This window comes from Ostrinia nubilalis, chromosome 14, assembly GCF_963855985.1.
Source record: "Ostrinia nubilalis chromosome 14, ilOstNubi1.1, whole genome shotgun sequence".
Taxonomy (NCBI): domain Eukaryota; kingdom Metazoa; phylum Arthropoda; class Insecta; order Lepidoptera; family Crambidae; genus Ostrinia; species Ostrinia nubilalis.
This window is the reverse complement of record NC_087101.1, coordinates 13,208,214-13,233,930: the sequence shown is the minus strand read 5'-3', so window position 1 is coordinate 13,233,930 and position 25,717 is coordinate 13,208,214. Positions and strand designations below refer to the sequence as shown.

Below are 25,717 nucleotides of genomic sequence, written 5' to 3'. Positions count from 1 at the left end.
CTAAGTTTGTTATAAGTTCGAAATGAAACACAGATATGCAATAAAAAATAATTTATATAATTTGACTTACAGTATGGTAAACTCGGTAGCATATTATTAACAAAATTATATAAACACTGAAAATATTCAGCAAATATATTTTATAAACTGGCAATAAAGCATCTGTATTCTTATTTCTCGCGCACGGAACCTGCGGACAAAACACTCCCATTAGCATTTTTGTTTCTCTTTATTCAATGACATTACTTTCTTTGTTTTATGTGTCTATTTTATAATGTTAAATACTCTTCTATCTTTGCCTTCGTATTCTATCTATCCTATTATAAATATTGTGTCACAATTAACTTTAATTATTGTTTATAAACATTGGAAGTAACATAACAAATAATGTGCTATTGGATCTATTAATTTTAATACTTAGTATAGATTTATTGTAAAATATTAGGACTTTATTTGATGATGAAACGATTAAAATTTGAAAGGCAAAGATTTAGCCAGGAAAATGTATTTTATTTTCGTCTTTTTGTTCTAAATTGATCCCATAACTTCAAGAAACAAGGAAAATTCACTGAATTTTAAATTATTACATATTATATCCTTGTTTAGTTGTAAAAAGAGATGCGTGATGCCATCGTCACGTCAATCAGAACCGTTTTTTTGTAACTATTTGACAGTTCGGAGGCACTTACTGGCACGTTTTACGTGAGTGAAATCGTGGATGTTTATGAGAAACGTGGATGTTGACGTGTGATAGTGCTGTACGCCGTAGTGTGATTTATTGTACAAATCCTGACACTGACACACAGTCGCGACAGCAATATAATTACGCACGAGCAATAAGATTGGGTAGTTTGGGGTCATTGGCTGCGTACCGTCACTCGGGCACATAGCTCGTAGAGACGGCCTTTGGGACAGGAAAGTCCTCGAGTGGCGACCACGAGCTGGAAGACGTAGCGTGGGCAGGCCTACTAGCTGGACCGACGATCTGGTAAAGGTCGCGGGAAGAGTCTGGATGGCAGCGCAGGACCGTTCATTATGGAAAACCTTAAGCGCTCCTGCACACGACGCCGCCACCGCGCCGTCGCCGCGCCGCTACACTGTTAATACGCGTCGCGTGAAGCCCGCTGCCGCGCCGCCGCCGCGCCGCTGGCGAAATTATGCTTTGATGGCGCGGTGGCGGCGCGGCGGCGGGCTTTACTCGGTGCGTATGAACAGTATAGCGGCGCGGCGGCGGCGTTGTGTGCAGGAGCCCTTAGGGAGGACTTTGTCCAGCAGTGGACGTCATTGGGCTGAGACGAACGAACGAACCGTCACTCGTGCAGGCGCAGGCCGGCCACGGACAGGAAGGTGAAGGCGTTGTGCAGCGCCAGCACCGGCACGCACGTCACGGCCGCGCGCACGCCGCGCACCGCACGCGCCGCCGCCACCAGCAGCTCGGGCGGCGGCGCGCTCCACACCTGCGACAAAAAGAACCAATTAAAGTACGGCCAGGCCTGTTCATCTCCGCGAGTTTACATCGAAAACAAAACACGCACGATGGCCCACCTACAGGATACTATTCGACAAGGCCTCACATACGAGCGAACATTGACTCACGCACGCATATTCTTGTGTATGATGGAAGAAAATTAAGAAAATGGTGTACTAAATATTGTGCAGTATTTAACTGCCTAAATAACAATAAAAACACAGAATGTACTTTTTTAAGTTGCCTCAAGACACCGAGAGGTAAATAAGTAGTTAATATTATTCATGATAATTCATGCTAAATCATGTATTTCCTCCGCCATTTTCCGCAGTTTGGCACCTCACGTCACATCATTTTACCGAAGTCAGCCCTATAGCTTCGGCGCAGTGCCGATCACTGACGTTTGTCAACAAAATGGTGCTTGACTCTTGAGACAGGCTAAATTACACCATATTGTTAATGACATTGAGCATACATTTTTTTAAATACCTTCGCGAAGTAAAACTTCTGTACGTAGTACTTATTATTATTCTGTGGTACGGCCAACGAGAAACGATACCAAAATGTAAACAAACCCAATGTCATTGTCATTTGGAATAGTAGGGGTGGGTTGCACCACCTATCTTTAACGGTAACTATGACGACAACCGGTGCTTTTTGTGTGGAATTTGACAGATTTTTGACATTTGTCAAAGTTAAAGTAAGATGGTGCAACCCAGCCTAAGGGTTTGACTTTGACATATTTTGGCGGGACATTACGACAAATACACAAGATGGGAAGAGACAGAATAGATTGTCAATTCGAAAGTCGAATCGACCTTTTGTATCGCTTCTCGTTGGCCGTACTTTAGGTCTTAAATCCTTTTCACATTTAGGCAACTTTAGGCTAACTGCTTCATTTACCTCGGCTCTGTAAGTAAAGCGATTCTATTGATTCTTTACAAATCAGCCCTCGCTACTCATCCTCGCACATCTCGCAGCCTTAACATAGCAAATATTCAGATATACAATGAGTCTTTGCACCCCATTAGGGATCTCTTCCTTTTTGTCGCCTCTAAAGGTTCTTCATTTTTACCCGACTGCGCCAGAAGGAGTGTTATGTTTTTTTAATGTCGATGTCAGATAGGTCATGAGCTGGTGCTCACAGTGCAAATTGAGTCTTTGAGCCAACTAGAACTTTATTCTCTTCCCCATTTGTAGTTTCAAAAGAGGTTGTTTATCAATCTTAATGCATCTCATTGTAGTGCCCGCTTAAATTTTAAATCAAAAGACCCCTCCCCACTCGTTGAAAACCGCAACTGATCAGCTGTATAGCGTCCCTGATAGAATATCCGTTTTAGTGGGTACTCATCATAACCTATTGACGGCTATAAAGGTTCTGGAGTTGAAGTCATTTCCGGCATACGTAGCGTAAGACATTCCCACAAAGATGGTCTTATAAAGAGTACAGGGAGGTGCTGGAAGCTGGCCGCTTCAAACCGGCCAATTCGAAAATAGATCTATGTTCAGCAGTGGTCGTCTGGAAGCTAATATGTTGTGTTCACCTGGTAGAATATCCTCAATTTAACAGCGGGCGCGGGCTCGTCGTCCCGGCAGTCGCTGAGCAGCTTGCGCAGCGCATACTCAAGTACGCGCGTGAGCTCTTCCAGTGGCATCGCCGCCGCCAACGCGCGGTGCGACGCACAAGCCTCTGTGCTTGGGAACGATAGCTGACACGTGGATGGGGATTACCTTGAATGCTTCCAGCAGGCTCTGCTGGTTGTTGCTATAGCCTGGTCCGTAAGCACGTAGAATCCCGTCCAATGACCCCAAGCTACCCATCCTTATCGCTCGCGCATAATTATATTGCTGTCGCGACTGTGCGACGCGCGCCCGCAGTGAGTGTGCGAGCGCGACAGCAACATAATTACGTGCGAGCGACAAGGATGGGCAGCTTGGGGTCATTGGACGGGATTCTACGTGCTCACGGACCAGGCTTTAGAATGAGACTAGGGCTAGCCCTTCATAACCCATTGTCCTCCCTCCTACTTGTACCGTTTCGCAGTCGTCTATTTATCTGACAGAATTTCCTCCCTGCTTGGAATGAGACTAGGAATAGTCACTCATAACCCACTCTCTTTTCTCTTTCATACCCTTTCCCAGCCACTCACCTGGTAGTCACCTGACCCATTGTCCTTCCTCCTTCTTGTATCATTTCGCAGCCGATTATTTTTTTTCTGGAAAAAATTCCTTCCTGCTTGGAATGAGACTATGAGTAGCAACTCTTAACCCACTCTCTTTTCTCCTTCATACCCTTTTCTATCCACTCACCTGGTAGAATATCCTGAGCTTGACAGCGGGCGCGGGCTCGTCGTCCCGGCAGTCGCTGAGCAGCTTGCGCAGCGCATACTCAAGTACGCGCGTAAGCTCTTCTAATGGCATTGCCGCCGCCAACGCACGGTGCGACGCACAAGCCTCTGAGCTTGGGAACGATAGCTGACACGTGGATGGGGATGAACCTGATAGATAGATAAATAATTGTTTATTTACAAACACTCACGAGTACATTGCTTTCTTCATAAAAGGATGAGGCAACTTATTCCAAATTTGCCTCTAAGTAGACCAGTGGTTCTTAACCGGTGGTCCGGGGACCACTGGTGGTCCCTGGAGACCTTCCAAGTGGTTCACGAATTGCACTTATTAAAACCACTTTTAACTGATTTTTGCAGTCAAACTGGTTTTGACCGATTATGAGGCGTTCCCTGACAAGACAGAAATTTGGTAAAATGGTCCCTCATGCCTTAAAGGTTAAGAACCACTGAAGTAGACGATAACATGTTGGCAATAATTACCCGTCGCAACATAACAGACGATCGCCGCGACCGTGTTTTCATAATTCCATCTTCTTGTAATGGCCACCTTGTATTCACCCACGCTGCAACCAGTTTCTTCGTCTGTAACAAAACTAGCGATCAGAGAATGCAATTCATAGATCTACGTTAATTCGGTGAATCTGTTAGAATGACAAGAATTTTACATTTAGGGCTTTCCCACACTAGCATCTTTAGAACGTCATCGTTTCTACAGCGCCTACGCAGCGTCAATGCGCCGCCAATGCTGGTAGTCCAGTCAATTAATGCTGTAACGACGGTGTAGAGAGAAATCCCTGGAACACAATTTCTGACCTCGGGACTTTATTAAGACTAGTTAGGAGGTGAACGATTAGACGATTTTCTCCTGATGGAAACATGTAAGACAAAAATTAAATTTCCAATATTACAGACCTTCTAGAGCAGATGCCGCGAAAACTATACACGATATAGAAAAACTTGACTATCTCACCTGTAGCAAATTGAATAAGCTTTTTTTGGTTCATAGTAGTCATGTCACTAGGACGCATAGTTTCCGAGGATTAAGCGAAAAACCGAAAAGTGGTACCTTTAAACCCCCCTCTCCCCGCCGGCTCAAGGGCTAAGGGTGGGGACTTTTGCTATGTTCACCTCCTAACTAGTCTAAATAAAGTCCCGAAGTCAAAAATTGTGTTCCACGGATTTCCATCTATAATGCTTTATTGACTGGACTATGGGTGGAGTGAAGGGGATTGCGTGCGTTAGTTGTCCAAAAGAGCGCCGTGTTGACACTGGCAACGCGACGATGCTTGAGGGATTAGTGCCGCGTTGATGCTGCGCGGACCCTGACGCCAGTGTGGGGTCACTTAATCTTTATAATGAGCTTAGCTGGCGTTCACTGAAGACTCACAGTCAAAGAGGTTGTTCTTGTCTTCTTCTTATTCGTTTCGCTCCTGGCAGAGCGGTCGTGGTCACGTTGAGGCGTTGTTCAAATCGGTTGTCGAGGTGGATATGTTACTGTAAAAGCTCGAATTGCAGTAAATCCTAAGATATTCCAGTAAAACCTAAGATCTACCAATTCCTAATGGTAAATGTCCCAAAAGGTTTGCGATTCGAACTCTTACCACCATTTCGTTGGTAAATCTTAGGATTTACATTAATGGCACGGTAAGTGTTGAAAAACAAAACATGTCATAACGTGTTTAGGGCATCTCATCATCAGAAATTACTTCAATTGGAAAAAATCGAATCTATCTTAATATTGAAGTTGCCCTCTTTGTATTTCTAGTCGCTCACTTAGTAATGTAGTCGCACGGACAGAATTTTAATATCTAAAATGGATTGAACATAACCCACTTTTTGTAAGCTCGTTCTGCATTTGATTATTAATCAATATTCGTCGTTAGTTACTTTAAGTTAATTTTTCGCTTACTCAAATTCATACCGCTCAAGTTATTAAAACAGTATGTCATCATGAGTCGCTAAGTTATTTTTTATTTAATCGTTTTATAATTCTCCATTAAGAATTACTCATTGTTTTATTCCTAAAACCAACATCTACCAGCTGACAGAGGTAAAACCTAGCATATACTGAATTCGAATGGTAAAAGCTCGAAAAAATTGTCGTATTTTCAGAAATACTTACATTTACCAACTCATGTCGGTAAATCCTAAGACTTACATTTAAATCTTAAGATTAACCGTAGTTCGAGCTTTTACAGTAACAGATATAACTCTCCGCTCGATCTAGCGCCATCGCTCTCTGTTGGCAGACTGTCTGATGCAGTCGTCGCCCACTGCCCATTTCACTTGGTCGGTCCAGTGCATAGGTGACCGCCTGCGGTGTTGCGCGGGATCTGACGCAGAATGTGCACTTCGCAAAATGTGCACTTTCTATACAAATATAAAGACTGAAGAGTTAGTTTGTATAATATTAGAATGGAAAAGCGCGCATTTCGCGAAATGCACATTCTGCGTCAGACTCGTTGCGCGGTACTCACACCACTGACACCACGGCGCACTGCACGATGGCCGCGCTCACTAGCACACGCTGTGTTCGCTGCACACACTGCGGTACTCACAGTCGAAGCGGTTGTTGTCGGTGTGCGCCCAGGCGTGCCACTCGAGCGCGGCGCGGCGCGGCAGGGCTGCCACCACGGCGCACTGCACGATGGCCGCGCTCACTAGCACACGCTGTGTTCGCTGCACACACTGCGGTACTCACAGTCGAAGCGGTTGTTGTCGGTGTGCGCCCAGGCGTGCCACTCGAGCGCGGCGCGGCGCGGCAGGGCTGCCACCACGGCGCACTGCACGATGGCCGCGCTCACTAGCACACGCTGTGTTCGCTGCACACACTGCGGTACTCACAGTCGAAGCGGTTGTTGTCGGTGTGCGCCCAGGCGTGCCACTCGAGCGCGGCGCGGCGCGGCAGGGCTGCCACCACGGCGCACTGCACGATGGCCGCGCTCACTAGCACACGCTGTGTTCGCTGCACACACTGCGGTACTCACAGTCGAAGCGGTTGTTGTCGGTGTGCGCCCAGGCGTGCCACTCGAGCGCGGCGCGGCGCGGCAGGGCTGCCACCACGGCGCACTGCACGATGGCCGCGCTCACTAGCACACGCTGTGTTCGCTGCACACACTGCGGTACTCACAGTCGAAGCGGTTGTTGTCGGTGTGCGCCCAGGCGTGCCACTCGAGCGCGGCGCGGCGCGGCAGGGCTGCCACCACGGCGCACTGCACGATGGCCGCGCTCACTAGCACACGCTGTGTTCGCTGCACACACTGCGGTACTCACAGTCGAAGCGGTTGTTGTCGGTGTGCGCCCAGGCGTGCCACTCGAGCGCGGCGCGGCGCGGCAGGGCTGCCACCACGGCGCACTGCACGATGGCCGCGCTCACTAGCACACGCTGTGTTCGCTGCACACACTGCGGTACTCACAGTCGAAGCGGTTGTTGTCGGTGTGCGCCCAGGCGTGCCACTCGAGCGCGGCGCGGCGCGGCAGGGCTGCCACCACGGCGCACTGCACGATGGCCGCGCTCACTAGCACACGCTGTGTTCGCTGCACACACTGCGGTACTCACAGTCGAAGCGGTTGTTGTCGGTGTGCGCCCAGGCGTGCCACTCGAGCGCGGCGCGGCGCGGCAGGGCTGCCACCACGGCGCACTGCACGATGGCCGCGCTCACTAGCACACGCTGTGTTCGCTGCACACACTGCGGTACTCACAGTCGAAGCGGTTGTTGTCGGTGTGCGCCCAGGCGTGCCACTCGAGCGCGGCGCGGCGCGGCAGGGCTGCCACCACGGCGCACTGCACGATGGCCGCGCTCACTAGCACACGCTGTGTTCGCTGCACACACTGCGGTACTCACAGTCGAAGCGGTTGTTGTCGGTGTGCGCCCAGGCGTGCCACTCGAGCGCGGCGCGGCGCGGCAGGGCTGCCACCACGGCGCACTGCACGATGGCCGCGCTCACTAGCACACGCTGTGTTCGCTGCACACACTGCGGTACTCACAGTCGAAGCGGTTGTTGTCGGTGTGCGCCCAGGCGTGCCACTCGAGCGCGGCGCGGCGCGGCAGGGCTGCCACCACGGCGCACTGCACGATGGCCGCGCTCACTAGCACACGCTGTGTTCGCTGCACACACTGCGGTACTCACAGTCGAAGCGGTTGTTGTCGGTGTGCGCCCAGGCGTGCCACTCGAGCGCGGCGCGGCGCGGCAGGGCTGCCACCACGGCGCACTGCACGATGGCCGCGCTCACTAGCACACGCTGTGTTCGCTGCACACACTGCGGTACTCACAGTCGAAGCGGTTGTTGTCGGTGTGCGCCCAGGCGTGCCACTCGAGCGCGGCGCGGCGCGGCAGGGCTGCCACCACGGCGCACTGCACGATGGCCGCGCTCACTAGCACACGCTGTGTTCGCTGCACACACTGCGGTACTCACAGTCGAAGCGGTTGTTGTCGGTGTGCGCCCAGGCGTGCCACTCGAGCGCGGCGCGGCGCGGCAGGGCTGCCACCACGGCGCACTGCACGATGGCCGCGCTCACTAGCACACGCTGTGTTCGCTGCACACACTGCGGTACTCACAGTCGAAGCGGTTGTTGTCGGTGTGCGCCCAGGCGTGCCACTCGAGCGCGGCGCGGCGCGGCAGGGCTGCCACCACGGCGCACTGCACGATGGCCGCGCTCACTAGCACACGCTGTGTTCGCTGCACACACTGCGGTACTCACAGTCGAAGCGGTTGTTGTCGGTGTGCGCCCAGGCGTGCCACTCGAGCGCGGCGCGGCGCGGCAGGGCTGCCACCACGGCGCACTGCACGATGGCGCCGGCCGTGCGCCGCTCCAGCTGCCGCCGCGCCTCGCCCACGGCGCGCGCCCAGCCCGCGCTCACGTAGCACACGCTCTGTACCAATAATGTTGATTAACGTAAGGACGACAAACAAAACAGACGAAACGTCAAGTCCTGAGTACATAATGTAACTCATTAATAAACGTCGCGTTAAGACCCGTGTCTTACTATTTTATTTGAAATGGAACGCGAAAGTTTAAAATCTTATAAGGATGACAGTTCGTTCGTTCGTTTCAGCCGAAAGACGTCCACTGCTGGACAAAGGCCTCCCCCAAGGACGACAGTACATCAAGCTAAATGGCAAAGGCTAAGGGGCACTTGCGTCTATCAAGCGTCGTCGTTTCGCCAGCGTCCGCGTAATGTCGACGCAGCGCTGACAGCAGCGCCGCTACGCCAGTGCCGAACGGATCACAGATCTACGCAACGCTTGCGTCGCGTCGACGCTGCGCAGGCGTTGGCGAAACGACAACGTTCCAAAGTCTAGTGTGGGGGAGGCCAAACACAGTAGCGTCTTATCGCGTTGTGATACAGGTTATTTTGCGACATAAATGTAGGTATATGTATGTATTTCATAACTATAAATCCTATCATTTAAGTCTTCTGTCCGATAACCACGTTCAGGATTTCATCCCACACCGAAATTCAAGCATCGACATCTCCATAACTCGCTAAAATAACAACTTCTATGACGTAGATCGTAGGCATGGTTCATTGACCTCCACCGAGCACCTCGTGCCTGCTGTTGACCTCCATGGCTCGTCGTGCTAGTGCCCTGTGACGTCACGCACCTGCACGACGCTGCGGATGTGCGCGCGCGGGTGCACGGCGCGGATGACGCGCGTGAGGTGCCGCAGCGCGAGCGCGCACTGATGCAATGACTTCCATGACGCAACCCATGAGCCAGGGTCATGGACCTGCACCGGGCTGACGTCACGCACCTGCACGACGCTGCGGATGACGCGCGTGAGGTGCCGCAGCGCGAGCGCGCACTGATGTAACGACTTCCATGACGTAACCGATGAGATAGGGTCGTTTGCGTACAAGTGGCACGAGAAACGAACAGCCCCGATCAGTTCGGCGCCACAGGGTGCCTGCCACCTGTTTTTGTGCTAGTAGCAGCCCCAGAACGGGGAGAGTAGCTCATAGGGACAAGGAATAGAACAAAGAACTTGTAGGGAATCAAGCATTGCGCGAGGCAGAGTGCATCCTGCCACGGCAGACGCAGTTCCGCGCGCATCTCCCGCGATTCGGCCAGTTATAACCGGAAGGTTTGAATGGCCATGGGTGGTGGTGGGTTGACCTCCACCAGGATCGCGGCTGTGACGTCACGCACCTGCACGACGCTGCGGATGTGCGCGCGCGGGTGCACGGCGCGGATGACGCGCGTGAGGTGCCGCAGCGCGAGCGCGCACTGATGTAACGACTTCCATGACATTGTGACGCGGCCCGCGACGCATCGACAGCCCTAGCACCAAACGCCGAGATTTGACAAGCCTACGGTTGCGCGGCCGCACGCCGCAGAGCCGTGAATGGGACCGAGCTTATTTAAGAGGCGGCGGCGACCGCGGGCAGCTAGCATTCGCTCGGGAGCCATCGCAACAGCCAGACGTTCGCGCGCGCGTCTATACTGTTCCCTCGGCTGAATTGCGCAGAGTCCCTAGCGAATTGCTGTCCACATTGTAATACAGCCGGGTGTCAGACTGAGCTAGCTAGGACGCCCCGTTGCAACATATACCCTGTGGACCAGCCTGTGACCTGTGACGTCACGCACCTGCACGACGCTGCGGATGTGCGCGCGCGGGTGCACGGCGCGGATGACGCGCGTGAGGTGCCGCAGCGCGGATGACGCGCGTGAGGTGCCGCAGCGCGAGCGCGCACTGATGTAACGACTTCCATGACGCAACCCATGAGCCAGGGTCATCGACCTGCAGCGGGCTGTGACGTCACGCACCTGCACGACGCTGCGGATGTGCGCGCGCGGGTGCACGGCGCGGATGACGCGCGTGAGGTGCCGCAGCGCGAGCGCGCACTGATGTAACGACTTCCATGACGCAACCCATGAGCCAGGGTCATCGACCTGCAGCGGGCTGTGACGTCACGCACCTGCACGACGCTGCGGATGTGCGCGCGCGGGTGCACGGCGCGGATGACGCGCGTGAGGTGCCGCAGCGCGAGCGCGCACTGATGTAACGACTTCCATGACGCAACCCATGAGCCAGGGTCATCGACCTGCAGCGGGCTGTGACGTCACGCACCTGCACGACGCTGCGGATGTGCGCGCGCGGGTGCACGGCGCGGATGACGCGCGTGAGGTGCCGCAGCGCGAGCGCGCACTGATGTAACGACTTCCATGACGCAACCCATGAGCCAGGGTCATCGACCTGCAGCGGGCTGTGACGTCACGCACCTGCACGACGCTGCGGATGTGCGCGCGCGGGTGCACGGCGCGGATGACGCGCGTGAGGTGCCGCAGCGCGAGCGCGCACTGATGTAACGACTTCCATGACGCAACCCATGAGCCAGGGTCATCGACCTGCAGCGGGCTGTGACGTCACGCACCTGCACGACGCTGCGGATGTGCGCGCGCGGGTGCACGGCGCGGATGACGCGCGTGAGGTGCCGCAGCGCGAGCGCGCACTGATGTAACGACTTCCATGACGCACCCGATGAGCCAGGGTCATCGACCTGCACCGGGCTGTGACGTCACGCACCTGCACGACGCTGCGGATGTGCGCGCGCGCACTGATGTAACGACTTCCATGACGTAACCGATGAGATAGGGTCATTGACCTCCATCAGCTGGTATCCCAATCTAGTCGCAACAGAGGCGAACTTCAACCGGCTCAAGGCGTTTGCGTACAAGTGGCACGAGAAACGAACAGGCCCGATCAGTTCGGCGCCATAGGGTGCCACCTGTTTTTGTGCTAGTAGCAGCCCCAGAACGGGGAGAGTAGCTTATAGGGACAAGGAATAGAACAAAGAACTTGTAGGGAGTCAAGCATTGCGCGCGGCAGAGTGCATCCTGCCACGGCAGACGCAGTTCCGCGCGCATCTCCCGCGATTCGGCCAGTTATAACCGGAAGGTTGGAATGGCCATGGGTGGTGGTGGGTTGACCTCCACCAGGCTCGTGGCTGTGACGTCACGCACCTGCACGACGCTGCGGATGTGCGCGCGCGGGTGCACGGCGCGGATGACGCGCGTGAGGTGCCGCAGCGCGAGCGCGCACTGGCGCCGTGCTCCGCCCTCGACTAGTTGCATTGTGCCTGGTACCAGCGCGATCTGCCCGCACGTGCTGATCACCTCGCCTAACTGGGGAAAATATTTGGATTATTAGGTAGCCTTTCCACAAGAATAGTGACTGAGTTACTTGCGCTGCTTCTTCTCAGCACTGAGAATAAGAAGAATAAGAAAAACTTTATTTGACACAAAAGAAAACAAAAAAACTGAACAAAGAGACTTAAAACTATACACGCATATTTTGTGCCAAAAAGGCGCCCGCTCAGCATTAATCGGACGCTGGTTTTCAGCGGGACTGGCCCATTTATTGTCCCGAAGCAGTGGTGCTAGGGTTAATGCTGGGACGTGTAAACGTGCTTTTTAAAAGCCTACTTACAAAAATAAAATAAGTTTTATGAGTTTTAAGAATGTGCAATGATAATAAGCGATGGAGGACGCTTAGAGACCCATCACACTAACGTCTTTCCAACATCGTCGTCGCTGCGTAGCATCGAAACAGCGCTAGGAAATGCTGGTGACGCGTCTACACATTGCCAACGCAACGTTTATTAAGGACTAGTAACGCAGTCTCTTTATTCCGCTGTGCACAGCGTTAACGTCGATGCTGCACAGGCACTGGCGAGATGAAGGCGTTCGAAAGACGCTAATGTGGGAGGGAAGCCATAGCGAAACTGTGAAACATTGTATTTCTACCTGATCTGTGAGCAAGCTAAGCAGTGCAAAGTAGCTGCGAAACGATGACCAGCACGAGGATGCGTAGCCTGACTTCAAATACGCACGCTAGTTGCTGCAATAGTTACCTTAATAGCCTGGCTATAAGGGCCGATGTTGGCCGGAGCCCAGTGCGAGATGCCCTGCACGTGCATAGTGATGCGCTCCTTCGGGATCGAGCTATCACTATCGTCCTTGGCTGGGACGAGCTAATGAGCTGATATCGTCATTCGTCATGCAAATATCGGGACTATTCCCACCTCTTGTTCCCACCACTGCAACTCCTGTGTAGCCAGGATCTACAGCTTGACCGCCACAAAAACCCAACCAATGAAGGTCAAGTTTGTCCCGGGGGAAAGTTAAACTGTCATTGGACCCGCAACGAAATTAATCAGAAGAACATAGGAGGATTTGGAAATTAAGGTTCGACTTCCCTCCATTGCAAAGCGGATGACAGGTGACAAACAAAGGTTTAAAACCTTTAAGAAAAGATTATTCGTCATGCAAATAGTTACCTTAATAGCCTGGCAATAAGGGCCGATGTTGGCCGGCGCCCATTTGGTGATGCGCTCCTTCGGGCTTAAGCTATCGCTATCGTCCTTGACTCGGACGGGCTAATGTGTCGATATCGTCATGCAAATAGTAACCTTAATAGCTTGACTATAAGGTCCGATGTTGGCCGGAGCCCAGTGCGAGATGCCCTGCACGTGCATAGTGATGCGCTCCTTCGGGATCGAGCTATCACTATCGTCCTTGGCCGGGACCGGCTTGTGCGCCACCTGGGGTGAATGATCACTAGTAGCAATAATAAAAGGCATTGTTCTGTCACTGTTGGGCTGTGACACACATTTTATTGATTTTATTGTGGCTGGGGATATAATAGTCGTCGTATTTTTAATCTTACTGACTTGTCTTGAAGTGCAGGTGGAAAATATACAGTACACTTAAGCACCTAAGCGCTGGACGCAGGCCGCTACCAATCGATCAACATGGAAAGCATTGGGGGAGGCCTATGTTCAGCAGTGGACGTCCTATAGCTGAAATGATGATGAAGCACTAAGGACCGGTCGTTATGGAAATACTCAAGGGAGGTCTTTGTCCATTAGTGGACGTCATTTAACACTGCAGTACACGCGCCCCTTTTTTTACACCAATACACGCGCGGCCTACTCTGGTAAGCCAATTTAAAATCACTGTAAATCAGTTTGTAAACAATTTATGAATAAAATTATTATGTAAATGATTAAAGTGTTTATTATAGTTCTTTTATAATCAAAGTTTCTTTGTATAACTATTTGGGATAAAACATTATAAACAAATTAAAAAGTTGTAAATTTTTTGGACCAAAATTGCACTCTGAGATCCATGTTAGCAAAAAAAAAATTACTGAAAAAATATGATTTGTTTTTTATCTGTCATAGTATTCAAGACTTTCTACTGCCTGGTACATGGGGTAAATCCATTTTTTGCAAGTCTTCCATCATTTTTTTCGTGAGTGATTTCGGGCTTTTGAGTAGACCCGCAGTTTTGACGGCCAATTTTAGAAAAGTGCGTAGACGCCTAGCGACCCAAGCTTTACTGGCTTATTGACAATTTAGTCAACGAGGCTTTCCTGGAATACCAGCTCTCTGGCGCAAGTTCTTAAAAAGTTATAGCGTAAAATGTTACGCTGGTCTACTCTAGTTCTAGGCGCAGAATGCCAGAAACTCAAAATTACATAAAACTGAATTGTAAGCATATACTAGTTGAATTTAATACCTATCAGTAGTTCTTTAGCGTTACTTATTATATTATCCCACTAAATGTAATTGTATAGACCTTTGGTCTTCTTAGAGCCCTACCACAGGGCGTATTCAAAACGCGCAGACGACGCGCTTTCCTACAAAAATGTTTATAGACTGGGTCCAAATATGCTCTTAATATATATAAACAATCACATCTACAGAAAAGTTTAGTAACTTACAGCATCCAATATAAGTCCGACGTCGTCCATCAGAGGGCACTGAACACATACCCTCGTGGGAGGGTTGGGGAAACAAAAATGGCTCGCGTACACGTCATTCAGCTCCGTATACTCTTCCATGTCGCGCATGTAGATGTTGACTGACGTCACGTCCGTCAGCTGCATGCTTTCCGACTCGAGCAGGCCTACGAATAAATTAATAAGTAAACTAACACTTCGTACTTGTTTTCACTTAACTTAAAAAAAGCATGGCATAATTTCATGCAATCTATTTCACCAAACAATCCAAAAATTAACCTTATGTTTCAAAGATGACCATTATCGATTCCTAGTCTACCAAGCGATTTTCAGCCCACCGTGAGTCGTTGACCGAATCGTTAGCATGCAGGCTTCATGTGCATGAAAAATGCTCAAATAGATTGTCAGATAGTTATAAAACTGTCAGTCACAAAGCAGGCGACAAATCGTCTAATTTTTTATTTTTTAAAGAATTTTAGTAATTTGCATTAATTTTAGTAATAATTACTTGTACTTAATTATTCACCCTTGCGGTAAGCTAAAACCAACAAGGCGTACTCTGTAGGGTACATAATTGCTATCAATAGTTTTTATCACGTGAACCATAACAAAAAAAGAGAAAATAAATACACAAAAAATAATAATTATCATCATAACAAAAATCAATTTATACAAGGTATCTATGATTGTTTTGCATAAATAATTTTATGTAGGGGGCAGCGAACGCATATCGTATAAAACATTATATTAAGAAATCATTTTTATACATCGTAGGAGGTGATAAGGCGCTTAGTAACCCCACCACACGCGGGTTGACACGATTTTCGCACGCGATATTTTAATGTTAGATAACTAAAGATTATCTAGTGGCTCTTTTCTTGGACATAATATCACCTTTTTCACCAATGTGGATAGAGATATTAATAGGTTTCTTCTTATTGTGTGGAAGGGAAGATTTTTATCTTAAAAGCCCTAGTAATAAAGTAACACAAACCTCGTTAACTATTCATAAATTATAGTAGGAGGACTACATCTTGGTATTTGTATTTAGTTTGCCATTATAAACAGTCTTTAAAGTCAATACTTTAATGCAACTACAAATCTACATAAGGCAAACAGTATGTCAGGAAGGAGGCTTACAATGTGTGCCTCACTGATAATTCTACACGAGTGTGTATTTTAAGGATTTACTGCTTAAGAACATCCGGTATTTTACTCTTGAGATTTTTAACGGGAAGCCGCAGCGAAATTAATCAGAATAAAGTAGAAGAGATAGTTACATAATAAAATTAAGTGATACATACCTACATAGTGATTATATTAATTACTAGCGATTAAAATAAACATCTCGAAATCCGGACCTTAATGACTTGAACCTATATCAATAAACAAACAATGAAGCAAACTAATTATCTTAACGTATGAAGCTAATCTTTGTGGCATCTTAAGTCGTTACAATAGGGGCTATTTTACAACAAAAATCATAGTCTTAAGTGCTGTAGATTATTATGTTCCTACGTCACTAGTATCGGTGGTCGAAGGTCAAATAGGAATACGTCAAATACGGTGTGGCTTATTTGAAGTTTATCTATTTTTATGTTGCAACTGACATCTAGCATTGTATATTTTCTGAAGCGTCTATCGTTTATCCACTTTTGGCTTTTTAATGAACAGAGAAATACACGAGTACGACAAATGGCTTGAATTCCCAAATTTTTTTTCGCCAGTATTATTGTAGTATAATATTGTAGTATTACTATTACTATTATTACTATGAGTTCGTGCGTGACGCACATGGTGACACACGAACCAATTACAGAACTCTATTCAACGCTGTGCGTTCGATTTTCTGCTTCACTTAAGCAAGCATCGTTTGTGAATACGGGCGTTAATTTCCTAACCTAAAAATAATTTTAAGAGAAAAAGTTTAATCCTCATCATCTAGCTACACCATTGTCCTGTTGGGCAGTTCATAATGTTTACAATTTGTAAATCTATCAGCGGCACTCGTCACATGATCACACCCAAACAAGGTGATTATCGGCCTAAAACATTATCGCGGCAGACGAAAAGGTCAAAATGATGTGAAACATAATACATATTTTATCAACCGATTAAGACTTTCAATATTACGTCGAGATAAGAAGCTAATACTTTTATCTTCACTTTTATAAAGCTGTCTATAGGCATAGATAGGTCAATTAAAATTGTAAACTAAGATAGTAATTAATATGTTGTAGCTATCCTAGAATAAACGGTTTTGTTATTACATAATTAAGTATTCGAGAAAGTGTACTTGGGCATTGATCAAATTAAAACAGGACGCATTCTTAGTAAAGTATTGGGACAGTAATTAAACGAAACATCGATAGTCAGTAGATATTTGGTTACAAAATAATGTTAGCACCGCAAACCATAGACAACCAATAACAAATAAAGCGTCAGCACGTCATTAAAATTAAGCATGCAACTAAAACTAACAAAAGAAAGCCTCGAAAAAGTTTACCTACTAATGAGTTTCTTCATGGCATCCTCCGTCGCCTGCCTCGTATCCACTCCCTCGCCAACTATCCCGCCTATAAAATACCAGCCGTGTCTATTCCCGTATATACTTCTATGGTCCGCAATCGGCTGTTTCTCGAACTGACTGTCGAACTCCTCGTAACAATATCCATCTTCTATACTATCGGCGCTATCGTTTTGGCTGTCCGCTCCATCTAACTCAGACTTTTCATTGTACGTGAGCAAAGGGTTCAGTTCTGTCTGTTTTTTCTTCTCCTCCTTTTCTAGCTTCTCGATGGACTCTATCTCTGTCTCGCTCAGTTCTATGTCGCTTATGTCGCTGAAGACTGTGTCGCTTAGGTCGCTTACGAAGTCTAGTGCGCTTTTGACGGTAGGGGGCAGTTTGATGCCGTCTTCGACGCCTCGCTTAGCTTCTAAGTGCAGCTTGAGGTTTAGGTATCCGACTGGTGCGACCGGGTCGTCCGTGTGTATCACTAATTCTTTATCATCACTAAAAAGGAAAAGGTATCGGTTAGTTTCTTATTTATTACACTAAGAGTGTCTTTTATAGATACATCGACAGTTTTTTTTTCACAGTAATTTTCCAACGAAATGTTAAAGAGTTCAATTCTAGTCTTTGGAGTTTTATTTAATCGTAAATCAATTGAATTCGTATTCACCCTATTATGTAAATAAAATTGATGCTGATAATAAAAGTGTAATCAGACTTGAGTCTGGGTGATTGGATCGATTTATTGATCGTTAAGTGTCATGTTTCAGTGATTAGCGGAATGTTGAAAGATTTTAAGTTAGGCCCCGCCCTTCTGCTGTCAAGTGACGTAACAGAATTCTCGCGTCACACCGTAACAAAAACACCTCCACACAGCTCCACTATACCATAGAAAACGCCCGTAAAACAAACATTACTATGAGGTCACACAGTGGGCGTGGACGCACAGGGTCACGATTCACACGAACCAAGCACAGAGCTCTATTTAATGCTGTGCGTTCGATTTGCTGTATCACTTGAGCAAGCATCGTTTGTAAATACGGGCATTACTCAGTTAAATTATGCGCTTTCCCTGCAGCTGATAGTTAAACAGGTGATTACATTATCTAATGAGGGGGTAAAAGGTGAAATTAAAGCATTTCTCAGACAAGATAAAAAGCAGAATAAAACTACTTACATAACTAATCGTTTCCTAAACAGTGGAGTTGAAATGTCGCGTGACGTCACTTTTGAGTAGATTTTTTACTCTAAAGTGACGTCACGCGACAAAGCAACTCAATAATAACACTGTAATGATTCGATTATGAAAAAAAAAAATACGTGTCCAATATTTTTTTATTACTACGGACTAAATGGAATTCGATTTCAATACCCAGTCATCATCCCAATTCTTAAAATTAAAGAGAGGATACTCACATAATTAATCTCTTCCTGAACAGTGGACCACCGCCTCTGTGGTCTAGTGGTAAGACCACCTGCTTCAGACGCAGAGGTTCCGGGTCCGATTCCCAGTGGGGGCAGATTTTTCTGTTCGTTTGGTTGGTGGTAGGGTTTGTTCTAAGTCCGCCTGGCTAGCTACCACCATCTTACCTAAGTCTGTGTCGCCATAACAACAATGTTAACAGCATTGTGTTCCGGCAGTTAGAGGTAAGATAGCCAGTTCCTCCGTGGTTGAGGATTGCGGGTGAAGCTCGCTTCCACCTTCGGCCTGATCGTCACTTACCATCAGGTGAGATACAGGCCAAGAGCTTCCTCGTTGTGGATAAAAAAAAAACTTAAAATTAAAGAGAGGGTACTCACATAACTAACCGCTTCCTAAACAGCGGGCAGTCCAGCGTGAAGGTCTCGTACTCGCCGCCCTCGCCGCACACGTTAAGGCCGTACTTCTCCTGCATGACTAGAAGGTGCGGCTGGATCTCGCGGATTGACATGCCCAGGTGCACCCGCGGGTCCAGGCCTAGCGCCGCCACCTGGGAATAACGGTAGTGTAGGCTGAAGGAAATTCGTCTTAATTAAATAATAATAATAAATAAATATCCTTGGACATTTTACACTGCGCCGCTAACCCCAAACTAAGCAAAGCTTGTACTATGGGTACTAGACAACGGATATAAACATACTTAAATACTTTTTTTTGTAAATACATACATATTATACATAGAAAACAGCCAGTATAATACAAACAAATATGTTCATGCACACAAATGTTTGTACTGTGCGGGAATCGAACCCGCAACCTCCGAAATAGTAGTCCGATTCGAACCACTACACCAAACGGCCGACCGAATTTTTGGAAATTGATAGGTAAAAACATACGCCCGTATTCACTAACATTACTATGAGATCTCACAGTACGCGTGGACGCACAGGGTGACACACAAACCAATCACAGAGCTCTATTCAACCAATTCAACGCTGTGAATGCGCTTAAGTGAAGCCTTTACATGCAAACATCGTTTGTGAATACCGGTGATAGTCTATTTTTTTAGAAGAATGATTCAGGGCGGTAGTGTAGTCTAAAGGAAAAGGTCTTTATTGACAGCTAATCAATGTTGGAAAAACGCTGCCTTTTAGGCTTGCTGAAACTCATCTTTGTTGACAGGTAATAATCATTCTAGCAGAAAGACCTCCTATTTTAAGAAATTTTATGGTGCTAATCGTTTGACTAATTTCAATCGATTTTGTGTTGTTGTCACTCATCAGTTGTAATGATGTGGATATCTATAACTTACAATATTTAGAACATTAGAAAAATAAGTAGGTATATACCTACTTCAAAAAGGTTTTCATGGATGTTTCCAATAACAGTATACAGGGTGTTAGGTAAATGGGTATATGAGCCGACACTAGCCCATGTTAACATGGTCATATAAATGGTATGGTGAAGTCAGAAAATTAATATCTTCATTTAAATTATTTTAATTTTCATACAAATCGGATTTTGTAAAATTTATTTTGTATGAAAATTGAAAAAATTAAAATCATGATATCAAATTTTAAGTTCAAAAAAGTTAAGGAGCGTCCACGCTGGGCGTTTGGACTCACGATCACGAGACACGTTTGTCATTCTGCTTACCCTATGCTCTTGAGTGAACACAGTGTGGTGGACGCACCTTAAAACGATTTTATCCATATCTTGCGATAAGGAGATTTAAGCAACAGTTACCTTTATAATGATAGCCTCCACGCCACTTGCTATCATCTCCTGCAGCAATTCCTTTTGGTTCCTTCGCCACAAGTACGCCAACGACACTAAACCTAATCTACGACACCTGAAAATAGAAATCAAAAGTAAAACATTTTCAAAAAGGAAAAAACATCGTAATTTACTAAATGAATTGAGAAAATTAACTGTGAGTGGCCTTTACTACGTTTATTTTCAGATCCAATAATATTTCAACGTCATGTGAAGGAAATTCATTATGTAGTGTTTAAGTATAATTTATTCCCACGCATCAATTATTTGGTCGATAATGGCAGTCATTGTTTTAAAATTCATACACGCATAGACTTTCAAGAAATAAGTAATCAAGAAAAAAGTATTAAAGGTCAGGGAAATAGAAATATCAGCATAGCTGGGCATTAACTCGTTAATCCGTTAATCGTTAATTAACGAAGTTAACATTTCTATTAACGGATTAACTTTTAAGTTAACTTTAAAAAATGTTAACGGACTCGTTAACTTCCGTTAAATTATCCTAAGTCCGTTAATCGTTAATCCAGTACCTACTATTAACCAAAAAGATACAGCAGGCACGCTGAAAAACACTAGAATAAAAATTAGCCAAGTGCGTGTCGTGACACGCGCAGTGTAGGGTTCCGTAGTTGTCCTTCATTAACACAATATATTTCAGAAGCAAGCAATTACTTCATCTAAAGTTACTTTTAATATTTTCTTCTAAGGAATTTAATTTTCACTAGTTAAGGAATTTTATAATACATGAGTTAAATGACTATTACTCTTAATCTAACTGATGTATCTTAACCGCTACAGTTTTCCTTGAAAGTTCTTGAAAAGCAGTATCGTTACGAATATTTATAGATTTTTAAAGCCAACAGTTTAGTTTTTAGAGGGGGGGGGCCCTACTTGAACAAAAATTGGCACTTTAAGCTTAAATATTTTGCAAACCGATCCCTAAATCGAAAAATAGTCTAGAAGTCCCTAAGTCATTTTAAAAGACCTATCCAACGATACCCCACACAATGGGGTAGAAGATGAAAAAAAAAAAATCATCCCCACTTCACATGTAAGTACCTACGCTAAAAAAATTTTTTTTTTTTTTCAAAATTTTATTTTACCGTTTTGTCGGCGTGCTTAATATACATACCTCCACAAAATTACAGCTCTCTAGTGATAATAGTTTCCAAGCAAAACCTCGGATAGACAGAAAGACATATCGATGATGGAGTCAGGAGGTGGCCATAGGAACTCCTAAATGAAACGGCGGCATCGCATCGAATCGATTTGTCTTTTCGAGCACTTTAGTACTAGATGATGTCCAGGGTCCTGATGATGGACTGAGGAGGTGACCATAGGAATTCCTAAACGAAACGGTGGAAACATATCGTGTTTGGGTTTGTTGGATTTGTCTTTTCGAGCACTTTGGTGCTAAATTGTATTGTAATTGAACCAAGTCTCTGAGATTGAGATACTATAGATTAAGAGCTGGTGAACGCCAGACCTACGTCATTTTATAAAAGCTGAAAGTTTTGACAAACGCTGACGCGTATGCTCCCAATATAGGTTAGAATGTTGGTGGATTATGAAGTTTGGGTCATTGTTGCTTTGGCAGCTATCCTAAAAAACTGTCTGGCAAGGAGTTGGAACTGTCAAAACTGTGTGGTTGATGTCGAAACAACTTCTAATCATTGCCCAAATATTATACATAAAAATCAGATTTTATGGTATAACGTAAGTACAATTAACAGTCTACTGAATATACAGAAAAAGCCACCGTAAAAGTTAGGCTTACGTTATACCATAAAAGCTAATTTGCTTTCGAAATTATATAAACCTTGCATACAATTACTTTTTTCGTTTAAAACATGTGTTAACGGATAAACGATTAACGTTAACTTGCGTTAAATCTTGCTGAATGTAACGTTTAACGAAGTTAATTTTTTTATTAACGGTTTAACGATTAACGAAGTTAACTATTTGATTAACGGTACCCAGCTATGAATATCAGTAAGTTAAAAACATGTTTTTAACGAGCCTAGCAGTTAGTAATCGCGTCGAAAATAAACTGCTATCGGTATCATGATATTTACGTCGTGCTATCGTGCATTTTGCGCGTAACCTGGCTGACCTCACGTGCCTCCCTGTGTCTAGAACCCGGAAACTTTTACCTTTCTCTTATACCACTTATAAGAGAAAGTTAAAATTTTCCGGGTTTTTAAAAGAGAAGAATAATAGAGAAAGGTAAAAACTTTTGGGAAGTCAATCGGTTTGACACCCGTTGTATTAGTTGTTGCGCAAGGCAAAAACCAGTATTATTATTCGAAATAGTTGTTTATTTATTTAGGCGAAAAGGTTTGAAAGAATAATTTTCGTATGGTTTGAAGTCACGATAGCTAAACGATGAAGGGGTCGGACTGGCCGACTCGTGATCCAGGGAACGCGGGTTCGAATCCTGTCACCGCTTGACTATAATATTGTAGTGAGCCCACTCGTGACATATTTAGCTTAGTACGAGAGGCTAAAGGGACTATTAATAATTTGTGTAATAAAAATTACTAATATATAAAATAAGGTCTCGTCCCGACACCGAAAGCCGCGAAAATGTAATTATTAGACACAACATTTCTGGGAAGACACCTTGGCCAATGGCTTAAGCAAGTGTGGGTGTACTCTGTCTGGAAGTTCCAATCATGATAGTAGGCCGTGCTATCGCAGTCATGCGTGCGTGATGGTACCCTTAACGACCGATTATCTTCGAGTTCATTGATAACAAATATTTTTCCTGAATGGAAAAGAAATATTTATTTAACAAACTCTCTCATTAAACAAACCGTACTGTGGGGAAAGTTACTCTTATTTACTAGACTATGTTTATTGTAATAAGGTCTTTTCTAAGCCAGTTCTCAACTGAAGACATGCTACATTGATTTTAAGTAGTTTTTTTTTATGCTAGACAAGGCAGGTATTTGACCGCAATCGCACCTGGTGTTAAGTGAGATGCAGTCTAGGATGGTACATATCTGCCCTGTAAGTGCCTATTCACTCTCGCCTTGAAAACGCCGAAAATACAGCAGCAGGCAGCGAATTCCAGTCCCTAGCTGTTCGCATTATAAACGAGTCGTCGAAACGCTTAGTGCGAGCTGGTTGTTATACTTACACATTTTCCACTCTAATTCTTTGGTAATCTGACAATATCGCGCCGACAGCCACCGCTTCTATGTCTATATCGTCCTAGAACAATGAAAACATCATCAAAAGCCATTCAGTGACAATTTAACATGCATGTTATGAGACTAAAAACGATTTCATCACATTCAGTGACAAGTAGCATGTGTGTTATGACTTATCATGCTTCAAACCACAATTTCTTCAGATTATGGAAATGCTGAACACTGTTCTTAGAGGTCATTGACAGACATGCTTCACAAATAAATAAATGAAATCATTTTTAGACATCCTCTAATAAGCTTTTGCCATAAACAGCATGCATCTATTTATTGTTATTTTGAACAAAAAGACAAGGCTAATAAGTTTCAAAATTGAAAATAAAGCAGTCTATTGCCACTGCTTATTTATGGGTTACACAGATAATATCCGGAAATGTATAGTGAACAAGTATATGCCCTATTACTTCAGTGATAAGGCTAAGATAGTTGTCAAAATGATAAGATGTGCTAGTTCCTCCCAGCTATGGACAGAGTGTAGTAAATATTGATTAATAACAAATACAAGTGTCAATGATTCTACTTCAATGTCACATTGTGGTTTGCTTGATGAATATAATGTTACATGTATGTTAATATGTACACACGACAGCACATCAGGTTACCCCATTTTTGTTGCAAACTCGCCCCTATTACAACTGCACAAGAACCCACAGTGGTTACGTTGATGTGCCGTTGTCTGTACATATTGTTGAAGATTATATTGTGATGGCACCTAATGATGATATGCTAATTTGCATAATAATTATTAATTACTCATTTTCCTATTGCTTTAGCACATATGAACTAGTTACTAGGTACTACATTTACTTTTTAAAGTTATATGTTTGAGAAACAAAGTGTTTGTAATCCATTTTGTAATTAAAATTAATTTATCTCCTCACAATAAAGAAACACATCATTTATAAGTTTATCTCAATACAAATTAACATTTGCTTTAGAGTGAAGACTATTTATTATTTATACTGATATACTGCAATGCAACAGTGTTAGCATTTGGACATAAACATACAAATAAAGTACATAGAAACATTTATCAGTATAGGCTCAGAGGACAAAAAAGTTAGGAGTGGCAAATTTTTGTGATTTATTTATTTGCTTAGGTAAAAACAAAACATATGCAATAAATAAATCTCAAAAAGAGATTTATTGTCCACCATTATCTATTTTTTTTAAATTATTTCTTGACTTATTCATTCAATATTTATGTAAAAACAAAATTAATGTAATGAAAAAGTCTCAAAAATAGGTTTTTTTTGTCAACCAGTAAATTACTGATTTTTCTAAATTCTCCATACCTTGACCCTGGACAGAAGCCTGTACAAGTCTTCAACCTCATCATTGGCAGTGGGCTCGTAGTTGCGCCCTTGGTCCACGGCAGCCCCAGTGATGACCTCCCGGTACAGCGGCAGGCCCATGGCCTCGGCGTACAGCTCGATGCCCTGGTGGCCCACTGTCTGGTACATGTAGCTGTCCAGCTCATCTACAATGTGAATACAACTGTATGAGTATTCTATAGTTCCGAGTCTAAAAATATATTGTTTTATGAATGAAGGCACTTAATATAGCACATTTTTAAGATACTTAAGAAATTAACAAAAACTGTGATCATAAAATGGGTAGATGGTAATTTTTAATTATCATTGAACAGCCAGATTCTTTACTGAATAGTTAAGAAAAACTAATATTTATTTTTAAAGGTGTCAACAGAAAGTCCATCAGTCATCACCACCAAACTCTCTACATATTTTACGACAAGATGTCGCACCAATTTAGCCCTTTCCATCGGAGGAATAAATGTCGAATTTGCTTGAAGGGACAAAAGTAACCTTTCAGTATTGGTTGGAGGTTGGCCAGGGCCACGATCGTGTGCCCGGCCCCGACGCACTGCATCATGTTGTAGCAGCTGTCTTTGCCGCCGCTGATCAACGCTACGGTCCTCATTTTGCCCACGGTGCAGTAACACTCTCCACAACAGGATATTCCTTACATAACCAAATTATAAAAGCCAAAAAGTAGCAAAATAATAGTCACAACGCGGTTCCGATCACGGCAACGACATATCTATGAAAAACTTGTTTTGCGCGCTCCTGACTGTAACGTCTTTACCGTACGGATACGATATTATTGTAATGAAGCATAATGGTTATCTATTTTGATAACATTCTTGAAATAAAGAGAAAATACGTCCCCAAAAATCAGAGCAGCAGCAGCTGTCAACTGTCAACTG

At 45.2% G+C, this 25,717-nt stretch overlaps 1 protein-coding gene across 1 annotated transcript; it reads right to left on the bottom strand.

Annotated features, from left to right (window-relative positions):
* Positions 1–36: 36 nt before the first annotated feature.
* Positions 37–25,717, bottom strand: LOC135078201 (uncharacterized). Its single transcript, XM_063972787.1, has 14 exons — positions 25,317–25,717; positions 24,786–24,970; positions 23,421–23,494; positions 20,249–20,354; positions 18,883–19,052; positions 17,081–17,583; positions 14,553–14,737; positions 13,237–13,368; positions 11,789–11,950; positions 8,523–8,694; positions 4,300–4,401; positions 3,779–3,966; positions 1,309–1,457; positions 37–190 (listed from the first exon to the last, which is right to left on the bottom strand). The coding sequence occupies exons 1-13, from the start codon at positions 25,429–25,431 to the stop codon at positions 1,311–1,313; spliced, it is 2,241 nt and encodes a 746-aa protein (XP_063828857.1). The 5' UTR covers positions 25,432–25,717; the 3' UTR covers positions 37–190; positions 1,309–1,310.

Coding starts and splice junctions, on each gene's coding strand:
- LOC135078201 (XM_063972787.1), bottom strand. CDS start 25,431: ATGAGGACCGTAGCGTTGATCAGCGGCGGCAAAGACAGCTGCTACAAC. Junction 20,355..23,420: donor AGAATTAGAGTGGAAAATGT/GTAAGTATAACA, acceptor TTCTATTTTCAG/GTGTCGTAGATTAGGTTTAG. Junction 13,369..14,552: donor TCGGACTTATATTGGATGCT/GTAAGTTACTAA, acceptor CATTCACCCCAG/GTGGCGCACAAGCCGGTCCC.